At 52.5% G+C, this 24,493-nt stretch overlaps 1 protein-coding gene across 1 annotated transcript in view; it reads right to left on the bottom strand.

Moving 5' to 3' along the window:
- Positions 1–5,554: 5,554 nt before the first annotated feature.
- LOC132472207 (BTB/POZ domain-containing protein kctd15-like) overlaps positions 5,555–24,493 on the bottom strand; it is a 34,034-nt gene continuing 15,095 nt past the window's right edge. The window contains 2 exon segments of the mRNA XM_060071706.1: positions 5,555–9,584; positions 18,388–18,693. Of these exon segments, the coding sequence (XP_059927689.1) occupies positions 9,426–9,584; positions 18,388–18,693 (465 nt within the window). The 3' untranslated portion in view covers positions 5,555–9,425.

Below are 24,493 nucleotides of genomic sequence, written 5' to 3'. Positions count from 1 at the left end.
CCGGTGCCACGCCCGTGTGAGTGGCAGTAATTGGCATGGCAGCGGGCAGGCCCATCTTTCACACGCTCTGGGCGCTGATCGGTCTGATTAGGGCCAGGCCTCTTCTCTTTATATACGGCCCCTCCGGCACCACGAGGCCCTGTTGTGCCGACCGTGAGGCCTGCTCCCAGTGCGTCAGAGTCACTGACAAGAGAGGGGGGGGGGGGGGAAGAGAGAGAGAGAGAAGAGAGAGAGAGAGAGAGAGAGAGAGAGAGAGAGAGAGAAGAGAGAGAGAGAGAGAGAGAGAGAGAGACAGAGAGAGAGAAGAGACGAGAGAGAGAGAGAGAGAGAGAGAGGAGGAGGGGGGGGGAGACGGAGAGGGAGAGACTGACAGACTAACAGACGGACTAGAGAGCCAGAGCATGAGAGACCGAGAGAGAAAGATAATGCCAAAGAGAGAGAGAAGAGAGGCCTGACTGCTGACTGCTGTCCACTAGTCTCACTGATCCCCTCCTGGAGTAGTGAGATGGGGGGGGGGCGGCTCCAGGAGAGTGTTGTGGGATGATGGGGGGGGGGGGGGGGGGGCAGAGAGGGGGTGTCCCGTGCTGGAGGGCCTGTAGAGGAACTGGTTCGGTGTAAACCCATACCCCGTCATGTGTTTGCAGTTAACGTCGTCTGCGCCGTGTGTGTGTTTACGGAACGCTGCAATCAATGTAATTGTGCGGGGGAGTTCCCGGGCCGAGGGGGCTGAGCCGGAGTCCTGTCGCTGCCCGGGTTCTTGTGGGCACGGAGGCTAGTGCGTCGTCCGTCCCCCCCCCCCTCCCCCACACACCCTCCCCCCCCCCCCCCCCCCCACCCCCCCCCGGTGTTTGTCATTTCGAAATGTAAATGCTTCTGATTTTTATCAGATTTTGTAAACACATCTCCCTCCTTGTCAGGTTGTTTTGTAATTTTTCCTGGCGCGCTACAAAACAACACGGGCTCCGTTTCAGTGGTCCTGCTCGTCTGCAGAGACCACGGTCGGTTCCAACTCAGAGCCCTCCAACCAGGAGGTTGAGTCAACCGAATCGCCGTGATGCACAAGAGGGGTTTCCAGCTATAGAAAACTAGAAACAGTGCTAAAAATATTATTTTAATAAATGAAATGTTGGCCTTATTGCATGTGGGGGATCTGGCTGTTATTAGGGATCTTTTCTGTTGACATGCTCCCTGTCAAGGGGGGCTTATGGGTCTTAATGAAGTGTGTTCTCTCCGCGGTCGCAGCAGAACTGCATGGTGGCTCTGTTCATCTTGAAATGCAAAACGTCTGTGTTTGGGTTAACAGCAGAGTTCATGTCTCTGGGTTCAGCAGCCGACACAAACAATATAGGAACTTACTGAAGACTTCTCAACGAATAAATCACCATGGGGAAATGATGCTAGATGGATGATACCGGACAAATATTCTGGTTTTATTTTACTGGACAAAAATATGATGGCGGTAGAATCATACTGGACATATTAGATGGGACAATTCAATGTCAGCAAAATGTTAAATAAATGTCCACCTTTTTTTGATCAGAAATGTAACAGCACCTGTTTTGTACCAAACTACCAGGGGGGTCGATTTACAGACACAGTACCTTACTCAAAGCACCGTAGGTAATGTCCCAAGACAGCTGGATCACATTTACCCTCTGGGGGGGGGGGTAACCATAAAAACGCAAAGCTTGTGGTCATTAGAAGAATCAGGAGGGGGGGGGGGCATCATTCCCAATTTCATGTTTGGAGGACGCCTAAATGTCCGGAACAGCGTTCCACAGTTGATCCCGGGTATGCATCGCCGCACGTCTAATGGAAATGCCGACGGTCTTCGAAGACGGTCTTCCAAGGCGTGCAGGTAGACATCAGGGTTCCAACCAACAACTTTTGAGCTGTAGGACAAACACCACAAGACCTTCATGGATGGAAACCTTCATGCCTACTTTGGATTTGTTATGTATTTTTGTTTTTATTATTGTATCTTTCAATATGAACTTAATATTAACTTTTAAAACCTCTCTCTCTCTCTCTCTCTCTCTCTCTCTCTCTCTCTCTCTCTCTCTCTCCTCTCTCTCTCCCCCCTCTCTCTCTTCCCCCCCCCCCCCCCCCCCCCACCCCCCCCCCCCCCCCCCCCCCCCCCCACCCCTCTCTCCCTCAGGGGTCCAGCAGCTCCCCAGGGGTCTCCTCGTCCGGCCCGTCTTCCTCGTCGCGCCCCCCGGCCCGTCAGCGTGTCACACGGGTCAACCTCAGGGACTTCATCTTCTTCATGGAGCAGGACCCCCGCCCGCAGCGCCCGCTCCCTGCTCCTGTACCGAGCCCTGCTGAAGTAGAACCACCCGCTCCTCCTCCTGGCCCCTCCTCCTCCTCCTACTGCTCTTCCTCTTCCCCTTCCAACTCCCTCTTTCTCCTCCCTCCTCCTACTCCTCCCTGCCCCTCCTCTCACCTCCTCCTCCTCCTTCCACTTCCTCCTCCTTCCTCTTCCTCCTCCTTCCATTTCCTCCTCCTTCCTCCTCCTCCTCCTTCCACTTCCTCCTCCTTCCTCTTCCTCCTTCTCCTCCTCCTTCCTCTTCCTCCTCCTCCTTCTCTTCCTCCTCCCACCTCCTCCTCCTTCTCTTCCTCCTCCTCCTTCTCCTCCTCCTTCTCTTCCTCCTCCCACCTCCTCCTCCTTCTCTTCCTCCTCCTCCTACTCCTCCACCTCTTCCTCCTCCTCCTTCCTCCTACTCCACCTTTATCTATTTCCTCCCCACCCCCCCCCCCCCCCCTCTAACCACGTGCCTTCAGAGCGGTCTTTAGACATACAAAAAAATAAAAAACATGAAATCTCCTCCTCCTACGACCCACCTCAAGCCCCTCCCACTTCCTGATTGAGGATGACAGGTGGGGTTGGGTTTGAGGAAAGAACAAGTGGGAGAGTCTGGCACTTTGCCCCCCCCCCCCCGCCCCCTTGGCTCCACTCGTTTGCAGTGTCTCTATGTGTGTTGTTACGTGTAGCTTTTGATAGAAAGGGAGCCGGAGAGACCAGGGGGGGGAAATCTCATGAAAACTGTTCCTTATCGTTCCGTGTCTTCTCTGTGTGGTGTCATGCTTTTCAAGTAACGTGTCAAAATCAGCGGTGGCTGTGGGCAGGGGCCGATGTCCCCCTGGGGAGCCGATAGCCTGAGCCAGTAGCTGTGACACCTGTCGGCCTGCTGACTCTGTTTGCGACGTACTTGGCGGTAGCTGGAATGATTTACTCAGAGAGAGGAGGGTCGTTCACACACACACACACACACACACACACACACACACACACACACACACACACACACACACACACACACACACCTCGAGACAGCCTATCACATCCATCACCAGTGGTTTGTTGAACAGAGTTCAATGAATGTAGTTCTGTGAACCTTTCTTTTTTACTCTGTGGGATTTTTTAGATGTTGTGTTATGATTATATTATATGATTCCAGAAAACAGCATACAATTACATCCACTTTTTCCTCTCTTTTAATCGGCATGCATTGCATTTTACCATTTCGTTTGGAACAAGATAAAAGAAAAACACAAAATGTCAATGTTTGAATGTCTTGGACGGTCAAAAGATTTGCGTTGAATTTATCAAAATGAAATCAAAATGAAATCAACGTTTATTTCCGGCTTTGAAGCAACCTTAAAGGTAGTTTGACACAAATCCAACCGACAAACAATTGACCCAACTGTCAAAGCTTTCATTAGTATCTTCCCACAAATGTTCCCCGGTTTCTGGGTTCTACTTCGCTCCAGTGTGTTATGAGAGCGGAGAACAGGTGTTCAAACCGTGGTCCTGTCAGAACATTTAAAGAAGATCCACGTTGGTGTGCGGTCGCCCATCTGCTCCCCCACTCCTCCCTACCATCACCCCTCAACTCCCAGAGGGTTGGTCCGTCCGGGACGCGGGGAACCACTGCAACTACTGTTCAATCGATCGGGGTACTCAATACGGAAAACATGTGTTTTTGCACTCGTGTTTTATTTAGACATGTGGATTCCCTAGGAACTCTGTTGAAGGGTGGAGAGTATTGTGGATGTGAGGTTATTTATTTATTTTTGAATGCCTCACATGCCTTGCGTAGGTAGCAGGTTTATGTATGACGATTGATCAATTTAAATCAGATGGAAATCATGTACGCATATACGCTCTAACCTCTATGATGAGGGTCGTGAAGAGGTTTAGTTCTGTCCCAGCAGTGAGATGTGTCGCAGCAGTACTGTTTTAAAGGGTCAGTGTAGTCACCTCTTTTATTTACTTTACTTCACTGAACTCCGCCACCTCTATGCAGTTAATGTCACCTTGTGTCATTTATTTATAAATTAGGAGAAATAAAAAAAAGTATCGTTATGGACTTTCGATTTTGAAGGGCTCGATTTGGCAACTGAAATCTGTCCCTGGTAGATTATTGCAAGATTGCTGTCAGTATTAATACATGCGGCAGATTGCTAAAATAAATATACTCCAGTAGTTAATATAACTTTATTCTCTCATTAATAATCAATTCAATTTTTTCCCCAGCGCAATATCCCCAGCGCAATATCCAGATATTATTTCAATTCAACAATTTATTTTATTTCAACAATTGTAAAACAAGCACATTTGTTAATACACACATTTATTTGTTACTAATTTCTGCTTTTAATGAGGATATTTCTATAACGACAGCTTTTTAGCCAAAATATTCAGACACAATTGCTGATATTAACCAGTTGAGGATTTAACATTTCAACGTAATGATTTGTAAATATTGTTGACAAGACTATGTGTTTATTAGAACTCTGTTATTTTTGGTAAAGTTGTGTAAATATCTTGAAGATTTCATGTTTGTGTGGAAAAAATGTATTTGGTACAAAGGTATACACCCTTCTGTATTTGTACCTATTTTGTAAAGGCATAAATAAGTTTACTAAATTGAGGCTGACTTTGGCCATCGTCTTTTCATTTTTTCAAGTCCAAATATAAAAAGGTTCTCTAAGCTTCATTAGTTTTAAACACATCCATAATGAGATATGAAGTTCTTCTCAAGAACTAACTGAGTTGAGCACAACTGCTGAACTAGGACCTCGGAAACTCCCTCTAGGATTCCGTTGCTAATTAAGCAGCAGAAGTTACTGAAGAGAGCAAACCGTTTAACACGGCGCAGAAAACATTGAGGATTAAGCGTATTGGTTTTCCCCTGATCTCCACCCTGGTGGCGAGTCGCTCTCGAAGGAAGCCCGCTGCTGCCTGCCTGTCTCTGGCCAGACCCAGCATGTTTAACCAGCTCGATTACCGGGGACACAGAGTTTATCGTTTAACCGTATTTGCATTCCTTATTTTACATGCGTCTTCTGCAGTCACACTACAGATAGCAAAGCTCCTCACAGCAGGGTTACTGGCTTACTGTTTCATTACAGATGTACTGGTCGGTTCTCCTAGGACTCTGAGACCCAAAACGAATAGCTCCAGGTACAAAGCCAAAACAAAGGTTCAAATTATGTTTAAAACATCTTGCACCAAAAACGAGAGAACGACAGACGAAGCATACAACAAGGCTTATACAATACATCCTTTTATTATCGCAAATATGCAAGAAAAATCAAAATGGAGACACTGCAAATGAACACATGCCCTTTAATACCACAGTCTAATTATTTGTTTAAAACACTTTAAATAATATACATTTGCACCTCAGTATACCCTTTTGACATGTCTTAATTCATATGTACACAAGGAAATGGTTGGAGTCTTTTCAAGAGGACTCTGCGGTCCCTCCGAGGAGACAAGGCCCTCTGCCGAACCCAGAGCCCCAGTCGATTCATTTACAGAAACTGTACAAGTGACCCGCATTTGAAATAGTTGGAGAGCTTCGCCCAGTGACCGCTGACCCTTCACTCATCCACGGACCGCAGCGCGTCCGCCCACTCACGCACGCTAACGGCCGCGCCGCGCGCTAACGTGGTGTCGGCCTACGACGGCGGAGCTAGGCCTGCAAGTTAAAAACGGCATCCTATGCATCACAGCTCTCCGGATAAACCCAAAAGTTTGGCGTTCTTCCTCTACATAATTTAGATCGTCAAAAAGTTGTGTTGTGGTGCGAGAGGACCGACCCCGCCCCCGGCTGTTGAACCTTTTGAATGTTTACTTTATGAATTCAAAACCGCGTTTGAGTAAATAGAAGCAGAATCTCCGTACTTTGAGTTGCTCCTGCCCCACCGGTTCTCCTCCACCCAGCCCCTGCCTCACCCCCGTCCGCGGTGACGGCCCAGATGAATCTAAAGGCGCGGGCCCAGCGGGGGGGCTGCTCTGTATGCAGCCCGGGCCGGCTGCCGCCTCCTGACTTTTGACTCCTCAGTTTGTTTGGCCTGCTGTGGTCCGGGGGGCCGGTGGGCAGGGGGGGGGGGCGGGGCATAGGGATGACACAGCAGGGGCTCGCCCGAGCCCGCGTCGGAGCCCCCCTCAGCCCGGGGGGTGGGGCCCCATCGCGCTGTGAAGCCCCGTCGCCCCCCGCTCCACATGAAAGGCCTTCTTGTTGGTCATTCCCTTTGAGGGACTGGTGCGGAGGCGCAGACCAGGAGCAGGTCTGAACAAAGAGGGGGGGTGGAGGGGGTTGTGAGTGAGGGCACCCCAGGGGGGCTGCGCTGGGCTGGCGGCTACACCTACCATCAGCCCTATCCCCCCACTTTGGCACGGCAGAGAGCGGACACATGATGACAACAGGCCAAAACCTAGCAACCGCTTTTATGGATCTTTCACTAGTATTTAAAAAACACCTTGACCCCCCCCCCCCCCCAAACCCGAATCTCCCCCATCTCCCCCTCCCGCCCCTTCTGCCCACCCAGTACAAAGCTTAACTTAGACACGTGGGCGCCTACAAAAACCAGTGTGGGCTTTGGTTTTGATCAGTCTGACGGGATGGAGGAAGACACACACACTACCACGCACACACAAACTAACAAACGCACATCCACTCTGCACACACACACACACACACACACACACACACACACACACACACACACACACACACACACACACACACACACACACACAGAGAGTGACTGTAAGTTATACATATACGTACAAAGTGTGAAACTTGGCCTTTCTTGTGTGTGCCTTTGATCCGGCGACGCGAGAGTGAGAGAGCGAGAGAACACGGAGGAAGAGAAGCGAGTTCCTCCCACTCGAGTCTCGAAGAGCCTTGATGCGGAGCTCGGTTCTGCCCGGGTTACGGCGCCCAGACATGTGAGGAGACGCCGGAACGCTCACTCTCACAACGCGACCATATTGGAACAAACACACGAGAGAGCGGGGGAGAGACAGAGAGAGAGAGAGAGAGGGAGAGGGAGGGGGGAAGAGAGAGAGAGAGAGACAGAGAGGGAGAGAGAGAGAGAGAGAGAGGGAGGGAGGGAGAGAGAGAGAGAGAGAGGGAGACAGAGAGGGAGAGAGAGAGAGCAAAAGAGGCAGAGAAAGAGAGGCAGAGCAAAAGAGGGAGAGGGAGAGAAAGGGAGAGAGAGAGATGCTATCGGAGTGAGGATTTTAGATGAGAGAAATACAACCCCTGACTTCACACTGTCTTGTTTTTGTATTGTTGTGAAGATAAGGTGTATAAAATAAATCATTTGTATTACTTTTTTTTTTAGAAACACCAGCCACAAAGAGAGTGTCTTTTCATTTTTACAATCAACAAAACAGGGACCTCGTCTGCTCTTGGCACTGCATTAAAACAGCTGTTGGTCTGACGAGATTCCTTTTGAAATGCCGTGAACCTGTCAGTAAAAACACAGGGATAACATCACGGAGGGTTTGGTTCTAGTCGCGGCCGGGGCTGGCTGCAGCTCCGTAGAAAACGTTTTTCTAAGTGCAAACAAACAGGGAGCATCCCGGGACGATGGGAGACATACTGGTAAACCTCTCTCAATGGGAGACATACTGGTAAACCTCTCTCCCACTGGCTCCTCTGGTCTCATACATTCTGGCCTTCGGCGCTCGAACATCTCCCAGAATCTATTCAGATTCTTACATATTATTATTTATTTTTTTAATGTGCCGTTTTTCTACAAGCTTCCACCGAACGAGAACCCATCTGTTGCAGCCCCATAAAGCCCAGGCGAGGCGCGGGGCGTCAGAGGTATGTTTCGGGGCTAATAAGCGTTAATTCCGAAGCACTTTTTTTTATGTGTGCTGCACATTTGACTATAAACAATGCAGAAATATCCAGATTCTCTTCCCGCCCCCCATTGAACAAAGAGGCTCCAGCTCTTGAGTGCATTAGCAGCCAGATTGCTTCAGCCACGTAGCCCGCAGTCATCGTTCTGATTCTGCGGAACCTGCCAAGAAACGCTCCCCTAACAAAGCCCTGAGAAGCCTAATGAAGCCGGCGTTCACACGTCCTTCATCTCGGAGACAGGAGGAAAAAACACACACGCACAAAAAAAATGGCAAAACGACATTGAAAATAATCCGGTTAATAATTGTTTACACCGTGTCGTTCGAGACAGAACACAAGAGGGGTAGGGGGGGTGTGGGGGGGAATTCAAGCGCGGGTCACATCGGAAACCACGTTCAGAAAATGAACAATAATAAAGAGTCGGTTTGGCAACAGAGGACATTTGGAGGAAGGGGGGGGGGGGGGGCAGTGTTGAGGCCTGGTGGCTCGCGGTGGGCGGAGGGCCGGTAGGAGTTCTGGGGGGCCGGTAGGAGGTGTTGGGGGTCGTTCCTGGTGTTGACCACTTTGTTTTTGGTGTAATTACCGCCTGGACCCGGGGGGGGGGGCGGGGGGGGGGGGGGGGGGAGGGGGGAACGGATTGGTCGATTGGTCACGCCGCTAAAACGGTTCAAGGACGCCACTCTCCCAGTCGTCGTCTCCTCCTCTTCCTCCTCCTCCTCCTCCTTCTTCTTTGTCGTCTGCTTTTCGGACCTCGCCGCTGATCGTGTCCTGCAGATTTCTTTGGGTGCTCTTTCCCAAACTCCAAAGGGTTGATGTGTTCCCTCGCCCCGGCTGTCTCTCCCGTCTCCTCTCTGCTGAGTCTCTACATTCCCCTGAAGAGTTCTGCAGTGCTGCCAGCCCGGCAGCCGCCTTCTGCTAATAATTCGGTAAAGTTTGTTTTTGCTTTGTATTGAAATTGCTTTGTGATCCTTCGGGTGCTGGATGGGGGGAGGGGGGGCGATGGGGGGGCGTGGTCTGAAGGGGTTTGAAGACGGGACGGGACGGGACGGGGGACGGGGGTGGGGGGTGCACAAGTGGAAACAAACGGTTCCTTCTGACCCCCCGCAGTGCTCGCCGCTCGGTTCGGTCGGAGTTCAGGTGGAGGTGACGGAGCGGCGGACTCGGTGGGTGAGGGAGGGAGGGTGGGTGGGAGGGAGGGAGGGAGGGAGTGTTAAGGGAGGGGCTCACGTGGTCAGTCCCTCTCCCAGCAGGCCCCCTCTAGTCCAGCGGCTCCTGCTTTATCCTGATGGGCGTGGTCATGCAGTGGCCGCGGCGGTCCTCCCGACACAACACGTACTCGCTGAACTGGGAGGAGTCCACCCCGCCGCCGCAGGACGCCGTCACGCTGAAGCCCTTCAGGAAGAGGCGCTCCAACACCTGGGGAGACAGAGACACACGGGTGAGGGGCGGGCCAGAGACAGGCCAGGGGAGAGGGAGACAGGCCAGGGGAGAGGGAGACAGGCCAGAGACAGGCCAGGGGAGAGGGAGACAGGCCAGGGGAGGGCGGGCCAGAGACAGGCCAGGGGAGAGGGAGACAGGCCAGGGGAGAGGGAGACAGGCCAGGGGAGAGGGAGACAGGCCAGAGACAGGCCAGGGGAGAGGGAGACAGGCCAGGGGAGGGCGGGCCAGAGACAGGCCAGGGGAGAGGGAGACAGGCCAGGGGAGGGCGGGCCAGAGACAGGCCAGGGGAGAGGGAGACAGGCCAGGTGAGGGCGGGCCAGAGACAGGCCAGGGGAGAGGGAGACAGAGACACACAGGTGAGGGGCGGGCCAGAGACAGGCCAGGGGAGAGGGAGACAGGCCAGGGGAGAGGGAGACAGGCCAGAGACAGGCCAGGGGAGAGGGAGACAGGCCAGGGGAGAGGGAGACAGGCCAGAGACAGGCCAGGGGAGAGGGAGACAAGCCGGGTGAGGGCGCGCCCGGCAGGGGGGTGAGTTCAGCGCAACCTGCTCTACCTCCTGAGCAACATGCTGCCCCCATGGGCCCAGCAGTTGAAGTGCTTGAAGTTTGTAGAACAAGATCTCATGAATATTAAGCAATAATAATCAATATAATAAAAAACACAGATTGCCGTTGCGTTTCCCCCGTCAAGGACGACTTGTTTACCCTGCCTATGGTCAGAAGTTCAACCCCAGAATCCACACTTTTCTCCACGTGAGACGTGGCTCCCTAAACTTGGGATTCATGCACTGATGTTGATTCACTTTTTTCAATTAAAAGCGTTCAACGTTGCCGTGTGCTGGACAGGTCTGCCAGAACTCCTCCAGGGTGGTTGAGACATCAAACGAAGGCTTTGATCCTTGTGAGGCTGTCATTGGCTGATCACCCCGTATCAATATCACCACCCACGAAACCCGGCCGTCAATCAGCCATCACCCTCTCACGGCGCTGGAATCAAACTCTGATCACCACCAAACACCCCGCAAACAGCCGTCATTAACGCTCCCGTTTCGTACAGAGATTGGGGGAGAGCGAGAGGGAGAGAGCGAGAGAGCGAGAGAGAGAGAGAGAGAGAGAGAGAGAGAGAGAGAGAGAGAGAGAGAGAGAGAGAGCAAGAGAGCGAGAGAGTGCGAGAGAGAGAGAAAGAGGGGGAGAGAGAGAGTGAGAGAGACATAAGACCAGGGGGCTCACCAACCCACACAAACTATTCCACTGCAATATTAATTCTGGCGATGGGCATGAGGGCAGGAGCTCAAAGGGATCGGGGGGAGAGTGGGGGAGGATCAGGGGGAGGGTGGGGGAGGATTTTGGGGAGGGGGGGAGGTTCGGGGGGGGAGAGTGGGAGAGGACCAGGGGAGGGGTGGGGAGTGTGCTGACCAGGGCCCCAACCTGGTGATTAGTAGGGATGCTAATTTGAGTAATGAGGCTGTGGTAGAGGGGAGCAGAGTGCTATGGTCCTCACAGACCGCCTCTAGACCAGGAGGGGGGAGGTAGAGGGGGAGAGAGAGAGAGAGAGAGAGAGAGAGAGAGAGAGAGAGAGAGAGACAGACACAGACAGACAGACAGACAGACAGACAGACAGACAGACAGACAGACAGACAGACAGACAGACAGACAGACAGACAGACAGACAGACAGACAGACAGAGAGAGAGAGAGAGAGAGACAGAGAGACAGAGACAGACAGACAGACAGACAGACAGACAGACAGACAGACAGACAGACAGACAGACAGACAGACAATGAGGGAGTGATTGAGAGCAAGAGACAGTGAGAGAGAGAATGAGTGAGTGTGAGAGAGAGACAATGAGTGAGAGAGGGGGTGAGTGAGGGAGAGAATGAGTGAGTGAGGGATTAAGTGAGAGAAAGCGACAGCGAGAGAGAGAATGAGTGAGTGAGAGAGAGAGAGAGAGAGAGAGTGAGTGAGAGAGAGAGAGAGAGTGAGAGAGAGAGAGACAGAGAGAGTGAGATGTCTCTTCAGGAGGAGGAGGGGAGGAGAGGAGCTGTCAGGGGTAATTGAGCACGTATACATACGTCTCAATGTCCTGTTTAGGTCCTAGTTAGTTCCACTGAGTTGTACTCTTAACATGGAGTTCACCGAAACGAAAGGCCTCACCCAGGGTGACCCCGACAGATCAATAGACACATACACACACACACACACACACACACGCACGCAGGCACGCACCCACAAACAAACACACACAATATACTATCGATAATGACTTAGTGTGAATCCATTTGATTGTGACTTTTTGTCTGTATGTCGGTATGTGTGTTTATGTGTGTGTGTTTGTGTGCAGGGATATGAGTGACACTGTGTGTGTGTGTGTGTGTGTGTGTGTGTGTGTGTGTGTGTGTGTGTGTGTGTGTGTGTGTGTGTGTGTGTGTGTGTGTGTGTCTGTGTCTGTGTCTGTGTGTGAGGGCGTGTGCGTGACTATGCGTATGTATGTATCTGTGCACGTGTGTATGAGGTTGTGGGCGCATGTGGATATGTGTGTGAGTGAAGATGTGCGTCGATAGAGCGAGAGACATGGGGCGTATCAGATGAACTCAAGTCTCAAAGAAGGGCAGCTAATTAGGAACCCTGCCCGAGCATCAGGCACTCCCCGATCCACGACAGACGACAGAGGAGAGCTAACGATTATGGAAATGATATTACACTCCCCTCTTTGATCATTGCATCACATTGCATTTCAGCCTCCATCATCTCTCGGTGATACGCCGTGCCATTCCGTCATTCTCCGCAGCGACGCTCCCCGGTGAGTCGGTGGGTCTGATCAATACTGATACTTAGTTAATAAACGCAGAAGAAGAAGGAGCGGCACCAAAGACTGCGGGATATTATCGCAGCAGATAGCTGCCACAGATCCGACAATAGCGTCACGGCGATAAGCCACTTGAAAGATGTTGAAAGCATTAACATTCTGTGCAATAAGCGGCAGTCGGCCGCAGGGCCATAAACAACATATTGCATAATTAAGATGGATCCGAGCGAAAAGGTTTGGATGGCCACAGCACCGTGTCCCAGGATTCAACCCAGCCTGGAAGAAAGTTACGCTCCCTCCTTAGTGATGTATGAGCGCGTTGGCCCTCTCCCCTCAACCCTTTAGTATTCACACTCTTGTTTTATCAGATACACTCTGAAATGACAATCTTGTTGTAGCCTCTTGTATTACATTAGTCCGGAGTATTTTGACCATCCTGTCTGGATTAAAGCGATGAAAAATAGTTTCCGGTTTCACGTGCGCTGCCATGGCATGGCTAACCTAGTTACCACTTTGACTCTTCCAGAACTTTCCCCGGCTGACTCCGAGGCCCCGCTGAGCCGTCTCCTTCATGTGCTTCAGACTCCAGCGCTTCTCGGTTCGCACGACTCAGACCTCGTCCCCCCCCCCCGTCCCCCGCTTCATCAAAACACACTCTCTCTGCGCTGCCACTCACTGACATGGGGGGATCACAGGGGCTCACTGGATCCACCCTGCCCCCCTCCTGAACAAGTTCACGCCTGATAAAGGAGCCCCCCCGAAAAACCGGCGGATCCAAGGCGGAGGGCGGGGGGCGGGTGACGGCGTCAAAGTGGAACGCGTGTCGCGGCTCCAAAGCACAAAGCGAGTGTTAGCGCTGATCTAATATTGATGGCCACCGGAGCCGGCGCGACACCCGTCCCAGGGGCCCGTGGCCCCCGCACCGGCAGCGGGGGCCACGGGGGAGCGGCGGGAAGGGGCTCCCAGCCGGGGAGTGACAGGTACCAGCCAGGACGGGCGTTGATCTGGGGGGGGGGCCTTTGTTTAACAATGCATGACCTCTGCTGGGAGACGGGAGGCAGCCGGCTGCACCCGCTTTGAGCTCCAGTCCCCTCTTCCTACGGCATCTGGTGCTGCACGCGCACACACACACACACACACGTATACACACAAGCATGCGCGTGCACACACACACACACACACACACCCGCATGCATACACACACATGCACGCATTCACACACACACACACACACACACACACGTATACACACAAGCATGCGCGTGCACACACACACACACCCGCATGCATACACAGGCACGCATTCACACACACATCCGCCCGTACCCGCATGCACACACACACACCCGTGCACACTCATGCACACAAGCATGCGCACGCGCCTACACACGTACACGCACGCATGCACACACACGTACACACACACACACACACACACACACACACACACACACACACACACACACACACACACACACACACACACACACACACACACACACACACACACACACACACACACACACACACACACACAATACAAAACATCTCATCGGATCAGCCTCCCCTCTCACTTTCCATCCCATCTGGTACTTTGTTTAGAGAAGTCCCCGCATGCCACAGGAAGAAAACGCGCGGTTGTGCACAGACCAGCGACACGTCGGGCTCTAACGCGCTACAGATGATCAAACCGGTGTCTCAGACAGTGGGGACACAGACTGCGGGCTCAACTCTCTCTCTCCGACGGTTCTGTTCTGTGTTAAAAGATTACTTTAACCAAAACACGGGTTCACTTGTTATGAGGAAGGATTTCCCTCGTCTGTGTTCTGATAACGAGAGCAACATTTAGCCTTTATACTATTATTCTTTATCTCTCGCTTCTGCTATAGTGCGCTGCAGCTTCTTTTCCCCGCCGCGCTGCTGTCTGGTACAATAACTCCACCGTGATTGGCCCTGGTCTGTGATTGGCCCTGGTCTGTGATTGGCTCTTTCCCCCCATCCATCCGGCCTCCTGTTCTCCCAGGACTGATTGATTGGCTGGCAGGATGATGTGTGACAGAGAGGCTGAGCGGGGGGGAGGCTGAGAGGGGTTTGTCCTGTGGCTGAAGGGTCGGGGGGGGTGGGGGTGGGGGGGGGTACTGCCTGTACTGTCACTGTGATGGAGGACGGATTGGCCGCGGTCTGATCCCAGTGCTTCATCACGGTGATGTATGGAGCTCCGGCCCCACCTCCCAGCTCTTGGGGCCTGTAGAGTCACTTGTGTGTACACCTCTGTGGCTCTTTGGCTGAATGTTTTCTCTCTTTTAAGCGCACTTAATGCTCTCTCTCTCTCTCTCTCTCTCTCTCTCTCTCTCTCTTGCCCCCCGCTCACCCCTCTCTCTCTCTCTCTCTCTCTCTCTCTCTCTCTCTCTCTCTCTCTCTCTCTCGCCCCCCGCTCGCCCTCTCTCTCTCTCCTGGCTCTACATCAGAGTGCAGGTGGCTTCCATTATTCCCCCAAATTCCCTTCATGACTCCATGGTGGATTACATGCCAAGTCGGGGTTGTTTATTACGAACGTCCCACCAAGGCTAAGGCAGTGGGCGCGCAAGAACTGTATCTCTCCATCACCCGTCCCCGCTCTTTAAATACACCCATTCCTGCTCAGTGCGGTAAAAAATCTACGGCGATCGTGTTGGAGTTTTTTTTTTTTAAGGGTATTTCCGATAAGGGAGATGGCATCACCCATGATGCCTCGGAGCTTGGCCCCCCGTCCTCTGGCTCTAACAACGCTCAGACTCATGGCCCCCTGTGCAAGTGACGTCCGTAAGGAGATGAACCCAGCGCGGTGGCCATTAGAGGGTTTGGCAACATAACGTGACCATAACGTCGTTATGGTCACGTTTCCGTTGGAAAAGCCGGGACAAACAAACACAAGCAGTGTTTCAAAGTGTTCTGCGGTCTGTTCATTGTTCCCCCTTTTCCCTCTTCATTCTTCCTTCTATCCTCCCCCCTTTCTCTCCTCCTCTCTCCGTTCCTCCCCCCTTTCTCTCCTCCTCTCTCCGTTCCTCCCCCCTTTCTCTCCTCCTCTCTCTGTTCCTCCCCCTTTTCTCTCCTCCTCCCTTTGTTCCTCCCCCCTTTCTCTTCTCCCTCTGTTCACAGCTCTTTCTTTCTCTCCCTTTCTTACTCTCGGGCGAGGGTGTGGTGCCGTCTGGCTGTTTGCAGATGTGTGTGTGTGTGTGTGTGTGTGTGTGTGTGTGTGTGTGTGTGTGTGTGTGTGTGTGTGTGTGTGTGTGTGTGTGTGTGTGTGTGTGTGCATCTGTCTGTGTGTGTATATACATGTCTATCTGTTTGTAGATGTATTTGTGTGTGTGTGTGTGTTTGTGTTGCCCTACATACCAGTAGGCATAAAGGTCAGTAAGTGTGTTTGTGTGTCTATATGTGTGCGAGTGTGTGTCTGTGTGTGTGGGTGGGTGGGTTTCTGGGTGAGGGTCTGGGGTTGAAATCAGACCCAGGCTCTTTGTAGGGTCCTGGGACGAGGCCGTTCCCCTGACTCCTCTCCTGCCCCCCTAACAATGGACAGGACCAGCACCTTGTCTAGAGCCTTCTCCTGTTACACTGAAAACCTCATCAGCCGGATGAGCCTCGCTCTGTGTGTGTGTGTGTGTGTGTGTGTGTGTGTGTGTGTGTGTGTGTGTGTGTGTGTGTGTGTGTGTGTGTGTGTGTGTGCGAGAGTGTGTGTGTGGTTGTGTATGTGTGTGTGTCTGTGGCTGTGTGTGTGGATGTGTGTGTGTGTCTGTGTGTATGTGTGCGTGCCCACAATTCTTTCCTAGCGACACATTTCAGCGCAACATGTGCCAGTGTACTGCTTAGTTTCCAGGAATAATGAGAGGAGAGAGAGAGAGAGAGAGAGAGAGAGAGAGAGAGAGAGAGAGAGAGAGAGAGAGAGAGAGAGACAGAGAGAGAGATAATGAGGGAGTGATTGAGAGCAAGAGACAGTGAGAGAGAGAATGAGTGAGTGTGAGAGAGAGATGGAGAGAGAGAGAGAGAGAGAGAGAGAGAGAGAGAGAGAGAGAGAGAGAGACAGAGAGACAGAGAGAGACAGAGAGAGACACAGAGACTGTGTGATTCCCTGACCTCCAGCTCCTCATCCAAGCATGGCCCTCACACCTTCAAACACAACGTCTCCTGTGGCCTGGGGGGGCCCCCTACTAGCACCCAGAGCCTGATCCTCTCTCTGCTCATCTCTCTGCTCCTCTCTCTGCTCCTCTCTCTGCTCCTCTCTCTGCTCCTCTCTCTGCTCCTCTCTCTGCTCCTCTTTCGGCTCCTCTTTCTGCTCCTACTCCTTGATCTGCTCTTTAGCGATCCTCACCATCATCTGGGCAGAGATTCTCTTAAATCACAGACTTAGTTACACTCACATACACACACATACGCACAGTCACATACATACACATGCACGCACACCAACCCCAATTACCAGACTCGCTAGTACATAAAGCAGGAAAATGTTGTGTTAGTTGATGTGGCCAATTAATTATATTGCAAGTCATTTAAAAATCTATAAAAGAAGTATAAACTGGTTTAGGCTGTTTGAAAAATTCTAAGTATGGTATTAAAAAATGCAATACGTGTATTTAAACCGCCCTGAGCGCTCTTATATTGGAGTCTTTTTTTCCACGCAAAATAAATGGGAGCTGTGTCTTAAAAAGGACTGAAGCCTAAATTATGCATATCATTTTCTCCCCTTTTCATTCGTCTCCTTCTCTCTGCGTCCCTCTCCTCCTCTGGATGCTTCATGCGAGCGAGGAGGAAACATGGCCGCGGACCAAACGTGCCGGGTCCCTCCCCCCTCCTCCCTCCCCCCCTCCCCAGGTCAGGGTCTCTCACCCGGGCGGTAGGACGGCCGTGGTGGAGGTGTTGGACCCAGCCATGGGCGAGGCGGGGGAGAGCTGCATGGGATGAGGTTAGCTGGAGGTGCTAGGAGCGAAGGGGTGTGTGTGTGTGTGTGTGTGTGTGTGTGTGTGTGTGTGTGTGTGTGTGTGTGTGTGTATGTGTGTGTGTGTGTGTGTGTGTGTCTACGGTGTCTGTAGAGTTTGTGTGGGTGTATGGTGTGTGTGTGTGTGTGTGTGTGTGTGTGTGGGGGGCTCTGTGTTGGCCTGTGCGTAGCTACCGGCGGTGCTACGCTGCGCTACAGAGAGAGTGTTGTGAGGCTGTTATGTTTTTCTCGTCCTCCTCTAACTCTTTCTCCTCTCCTGGCCAGAACTAGTTTCAGGCTACGGCGCAATTATTTTAAATGTCTTTGTCTTCTGCTTGACTTTTCGGGTTTTCTAAACTGCGATTTGCAGAAGTTTCCAGTGGAGAAAACAAAAATATAAATCCATATATATATATATTGGTTCAAGAGGATAGTGTTAGTAAATCTGATAGAGTAAAACCGGAACGTAATTACAAGCTGAAGAGCTGCACAGCTGTCCACTGTTATCAGCTGGTATTTAGCTAACCTTGTCCCAACCCTGTGGTCAATATCAACCAGAATACAATTAAAAGAATAAGTAACAGTAACAGTAACAGTCTTACTGTGAAATATCTACAATCCCTAGCATTAAAAAACAACGCCACTCAATAAATTCTTCAGGGATACACACACAAACATAAAGCACTAAACAAACTCACAAGATGACTCACAGCCCATTATACTATATAACACAATATCTATTAGTAACCACCGGCACTCAGCACACAGTGAAGCTGTTTACACAGAGTACAACCCTCTCCAGCAGGGACCCCCACTGCGCCAGCATACAGCCGGGTCAAACACACACACCCTCCCCCCCCCCACAGCCGGGCGGACCCCCCGCAGTTACCTTCACAGAGTAGGCCCACCAGCATCCAACCCAGCCTCCTCCATCGCGCCCCCCCAACGCGCCCGCACACAGCGCCGTCCAACACACACACCCCCCCCCCCCCCCCCTCCCCAGACGGGCGGACCCCCTACCTGCACAGAGTTGAGCCGGCAGTAGCCGTTGAGGGGGAAGCGGATGACGTGCGTGGGGTCCTGGTTCCAGCCGGCGTTCACCGAGTTGCACATGACGTCGCCGGTCTCGGGGAAGATCTCCTCGATGAGCACCTTCTCGCCGCTGAGGGCGATGCGCTCGCCCAGGTCGGGGGTCACGCGGACCACCAGGCAGTCGCAGGGCTGGGCCATGCGGCGCTGCTCGCGCTCCTGCTTCCAGCCCTCCAGCGCCTTGATCATGGGGGACAGCTGGTAGTAGCGGGCCTCTTCGTAGAGCAGGTGGAAGTCCTGGGAGAGGGGGGGAGGAGGGGGGGGGGGGGGGGAGACAGCGGGGGTCACCAGGGGGGAGGGTGCTCAGGGTGCGTAGGAGTGGGCAGGTGGAGGGGTGGTGTGGGTGTCTGTGTGCGTGATGCTGTTGTGTTGTTGTTGTTGTTGTGTGAGCTAGGAAGTAGGATTGGTTTGGAAGGTGCTCTTCAGCAACAATCGCATGCACACACACACACACACACACACACACACACACACACACACACGCAGACACACAAACATACATGCTCATGCACACAAATAAAACCACACACTCTGGAACATCCGCAATTCCGCACACACACACACACACACACACACACACACACACACACACATACACACACACACACACAAACACAGACACACAAATACCCACAGGCATCCAACCGCACAGACACACAAACACAGACATGTATGCACGGGCACCCATACACACACATTTGCACACACACACACACACACACACACACACACACACACACACACACACACACACACACACACACACACACACACACACACAGACTGTAGACAATGAATGTCAGCCTGTCCTTGAGCAAGTACTAAAGCCCTAATTACTCCAGAAGTGCTGCCCCGGGCTGTAGGTGACCCCTGACCCCTCTGGTGAAATATGGATGTGTTTAGACCACACAGTATATCTTATACAGCAGGAGACAGCACATCCTGCCTGCTGGACTGAAGTTCCCTTATTCAAATCCAAGTTAGCTACAATACGATATATTTATGCAATAGCTGTCAATGATCACCAACTCGCAATCTGTGCTGTGATTGTACATGTTTTAGTACCCCTGGATGGGCGTGTCTCCTCCGTCAGATCCTCCCAAACATCCATCATCCCCACGAGGTTCAAACACACAACACTCTCTCCGGACACGGAACAAAGATGGCGACCCCCACCAGCGGGACCGAGCGTGAGGAGGCAGGCTAACCCTCCTCCTGCTAGCCCCTTAGCATGTTCCCATCTCGCCGGCTCCCCGACGCACGGCCTTCAGCAGGGCTCCAGCGAGCCGGGACGCCGCATTCCTGTGTGCAGACTGCTGTCTGCAGCAGATTGCCTGCTTCCCCCCCCGGGGCACGGGCCCAGCCAGGGGGCATTCGCCTCCCCCCCCAACCGCCTCCCCGCTCCTTCCTCTAATTTCCCATAAGACCAGATGGCACCATCGTTCAGCACCACTGTGGAGGAGGGAGAGGAGAACAGCCCAGGCTGGTTGTTGTGGGGAGGAGGCGGGCAGTAGGTGAGAATTAAGAGGATATGGGCGAGTGAACACGAGGACACGGGTTCTTTAATGTGTTCCGTACACAGATACGGTTCCACGCTAACGGGGCCCGTCGTTTGTCGGACGGTAACATAGCTCTCCGTACGGCTCGGTTTAATTGAGGGGGCAGGGGGGGGGGACGTCAGTTGAATTCAGTAAATGCTGTTTGGCAACACAATTAGTTCACTTAAAAAGCTTTGTGTTTCTGATTAGCGTTGGAACCGACCGCGCGCGACAGCTGGGCTCCCTTTCTCGCTATTGTTAGCCTAGCTCACCCTTGCCTAGCTCGTCCTCGGTCAGCGCTTGTCTTGCGCCGCCCGCGGCTACGTTGCTGCGGCGCGTCGGGGGCCGCGGCGCGATTGGCGACGCGGAATACGGTTATCCGTCGGGTAATTCAGTTTCCCTTTGATACACTCCCTTGACCAGCGCTAACACACAGCGGCTACCTTCCCCCCGAAATGAAATCCATGTGTGGCACGATGACACAGGAACGAGGCAGCGGCAGCGGCAGCAGCAGCAGCCACAGGCCTCCTGGCTATACATTTAATAACTATTATAGCATGGAGAGCCGTGTTGCTCATCGCGCTGCCCAGGAAACACGGACTTCAATCGTAAAGAAAAGGCACACACACACGGAAATATAGATACACACACACAGCTGGGGCCTGTGGCAGAGGACGGCCGTTAGAGATGGACCGCATCACGGCTGCGTAGGTGAGGTTGAGGCTGTGTGTTGGCGATGCTGCGAGGATAACAGAGAACTGCTTCCTTACGGCCTGTAGAAGGCTCGGTGTGTGTGTGTGTGTGTGTGCATGTGTGTGTGTGTTTGCGTGTCTGTGTTTGCACGTGTGTGTGTGTGTGTTTGTGTTTGCTTGTTGTGTGTTTGTACGTGTGTGTGCATGTGTGTGTGCGCGCACGTGCGTGTGCGTTCGTGTGCGTGTGTGTGGGGGTAGAGTAGGTTCCATCACCTAACACCCCCCATCTGTTTGACCCCCCGGGATACTGAGGAGACCTTAATCTGTTAACGACTCCAACCTGGTGGTGGACTGCACTGAGGTGGACATCCCAACCCGGCCTTGATATTCATCTGGGCTGCACTTTCATTTGCACCGGAGAGACTCTGTGAATATGAATGACCATCTGATGTCTGTCTGTCTGTCTGTCTGTCTGTCTGTCTGTCTGTCGGTCTGTCTGTCTGTCTGTCTGTCCCTCAGCCGCCGCAGTGAGGGGATGACAAAAGGCAGGGGGGGGAAGCAGGGCCTTGTGGAGGGAGAGGGGACGGGGGGGGTGTCTCTGTATCACAGAGCAAGCCCCCACCACAGGTCAGAGCCCTGGATGGATGTCGTTTTTTAACAGGGCCCTGTCAGCGGGGGGCTTTACTCATCCCGGCGGCCTTACAACACAGCGGTCCTCCGGCGGGGCGGGGGAGACGAAGTCCGGCCCGCGGCCTCTGGCCCCGACGCCCCGACCCCTCAGAGCCGCCAGGGCTGTGAGACGGTCCCCCCCCCCCCCCCCCCCCAGGTCAGACAGCCAGGATGAGCTGGGAAATAATGATCCAGCCCCGCCGCCCACCGGCAAGGCAGCGTCTCAGGACCGCAGGGAAGGACAGAGGGAGGGAGGGAGGGAGGGGGGGGAGGGAGGGAGGGAGGGAGGGGGAGAGAGAGAGTCTCAGTGAGAGAGAGAGAGAGAGAGAGAGAGAGAGAGGAGAGAGAGAGAGAGAGAGAGAGAGAGGAGAGAGAGAGAGAGAGAGAGAGAGAGAGAGAGAGCAAGAGAGAGGGAGAGAGAGGGAGAGAGAGAAAGCGAGAGAGAGAGGGAGAGAGAGAGGGAGAGAGAGGGAGATCTAGAGGGAGAGAGAAACAGAGTACATAGAGAGAGTTACATGAAGATTCAGAAGGGGATCAAAGAAGACAGAGAGATAGACATTATTCTTGGATCCTAAAATTACGAAAAGACAAATATTCTCCAAAAATATGTCCTCATCATGTTTCATCGAGGTTAACGTGGAATCAACTATCTTAACAATAATCTGTCAATGGCATGACTCCCCTCCGATCCACATGCAAACAGAACCGGGGACAAACAGCCGCAGCGACACTCTCTGTACTAAAAACCCGGAACGCGACGTTCCTCAATCACGCCGTGGCGTTGCTCACACACACGTGATTAACTGCAGCTCGGCTCGGCGAGGACGGCAGCACAGTACATTAATACTGGATATCCCGCTCCACTGGTGGAGACACACAACATTTCTATTTTCTCCTGCGCCGCTCTGACTTTCACATTGATTTAACAAAACACACAGCAGCGCTATGGCTGCCAGCGCTGAACAGACCGGCCCGGGGCGACCGGCTCCTGATTGTGTTCAGATAAGGACATGCTCCATTCCGCCTCTCCCTATCTGCATTTCATTCTCTTTCCCTCAGCTTTGCACAGATTCAACGGCATGCGGCAGACGAAGCCAAAGCAGAGACGTAATGAGATTAAACAACACCGTTTTGGGGACGTGTCCTCATTGGACACTGGCTCTATTTTTTCCCCTTTGGGATAAGCAGGAGAGAGAGAAGAACGACAAACACAACCCCAGAAAACTCTCAGTGCTAATGGTTAATGACTCAAATGGGTTGTGGAGCTGGCTGCGTGTCAGACGCTGTTGTTCGAGGGTTGGGCCTTGTTCAGACTCACTGCTCAGGCCCTGAGAACTGGCCTGGGGCTCTGGGAAACTTGGGATCAGCTAGTTCCCTGGTAGGAGATGGATGAGCGGACCAGTGCCACAGGCCAGGGCGTGCACGAGAAAGTAAAAGAGCGCTGTCTCTCTGTTGGAGGTCCAGCCTGCTGGAATTGGGAAATGTGAAGACATTCACAGCAAATACGTATCATGTCTTTATGTAATTGGGATGACGTTGTTAGTGTGTGTTGGTGTGTTTGTGTATATGTGGGCGTGTGTTTGTCAGTGTGTGTGTGTGTCTGTGTGGAGTTCATTCATGTGTGCACATGCACGGCACACACAGGATGTGAGTGTGTGTGCATGTCCCGACGCATTGGAACACACACTCTGAACGCATCACCTGCAAGCCCTCCTGCCCTATTGCACGCCATTAGAGAGAGAGAGAGAGAGAGAGAGAGAGAGAGAGAGAGAGAGAGAGAGAGAGAGAGAGAGAGAGAGGGGGAGAGAGAGAGAGAGAGAGAGAGAGAGAGAGAGAGAGAGAGAGAGAGGCTGTGCAGGGTTCATCTACCTGTGTTCACCTGGATAGAAAACACTCTCTGCAGATCAAACACCGCTCATATCATAGGGTCTGATGTCACTACACTGGCGCCGCATTGTTTGAGATCTTTGGTGACCAGCAGCGGAAACGGTCCATGTTTGGAGGATTGTGGGCGGGACTGTAATGGCCGCCTGGCATTCATCTGATCATTAATAACTTTCAATGAAATAAAACCGTCAAACAGGACCTCTAACATAGCTGGGATCCTAACCGAACGAAGATCCCATTTATTTGCTGTGTATTTCGAGATTAACACATTTTTCGTGTGATTTAGAATGGTGGATTCTGCAGTGAGCGACCTATAGCCCGTTAGGGGAACTACACGTTTGTCACTTCTGCACACACACACACACACACACACACACACACACACACACACACACACACACACACACACACACACACACACACACACACACACACACACACACACACTCTACGATTTGATTCAACCCCATCCTGTCACGGACACACACACACATTGCAGATAAACAGTGGTTCCGTGTTACTGTTTACTGTGTCGAACGGTGGTGGAACTCTATATAAACATATAAACAACCACATCCCCTCATAGAGGTCGGTTCCCCCCGGAGAGAGGGAGGGGGACCTCAGAGGAGGTCCCTGGCTGTGGGGGGGACCTACCTTGAAGTCGTCGGCAGCAGCAGTTTGCTGGTCCGCAGGAAGCTGAGGATGTAGCGGAAGATCTCGCCGTCGCGGTCGATGAAGTAGTGCTGCTCAAGCTGTCCAACACGATGGGCTCCGTCCCGTTGAACAGACGGCTTATTCTGAACGATGAGACACACACACACAGAGACACACACAGACGCGCACACACACACACACACACACACACACACACACACACACAGACACGCACACACACAGGCACAACCACATACAGAGAGAAGCATAATGGAATGAGCAGGGTGCCTCCGAATGCATGAAACAATTACCCTCCATTTATTTTTCAATTTTATTAGCGCTAAGCTTGAAATGCATCAGCATCCCAGGCTGAAACAAGGGGCTTAAGGCGCACTGCCTCGCTTCAGACCTGTTTGAAGTGTCCCTTCTGCTGGGAGATTACAATACACACACAAACACATCACACACACACTGCGTGTACTTACAGGATAATGGCAGAGGTTCAAATTTACTGCGCTAAATAATACATCCGTCTGAAGGGAAGGGATTTGGGGCGGAGGTGTGTGTGTGTGTGTGTGTGGCTGTGCGTGTGCGTGT

Source organism: Gadus macrocephalus, chromosome 14 (genome assembly GCF_031168955.1).
Source record: "Gadus macrocephalus chromosome 14, ASM3116895v1".
NCBI lineage: Eukaryota > Metazoa > Chordata > Actinopteri > Gadiformes > Gadidae > Gadus > Gadus macrocephalus.
The sequence above is the reverse complement of the archived record's forward strand: the minus strand, read 5'-3'. Positions and strand labels throughout refer to the sequence as shown.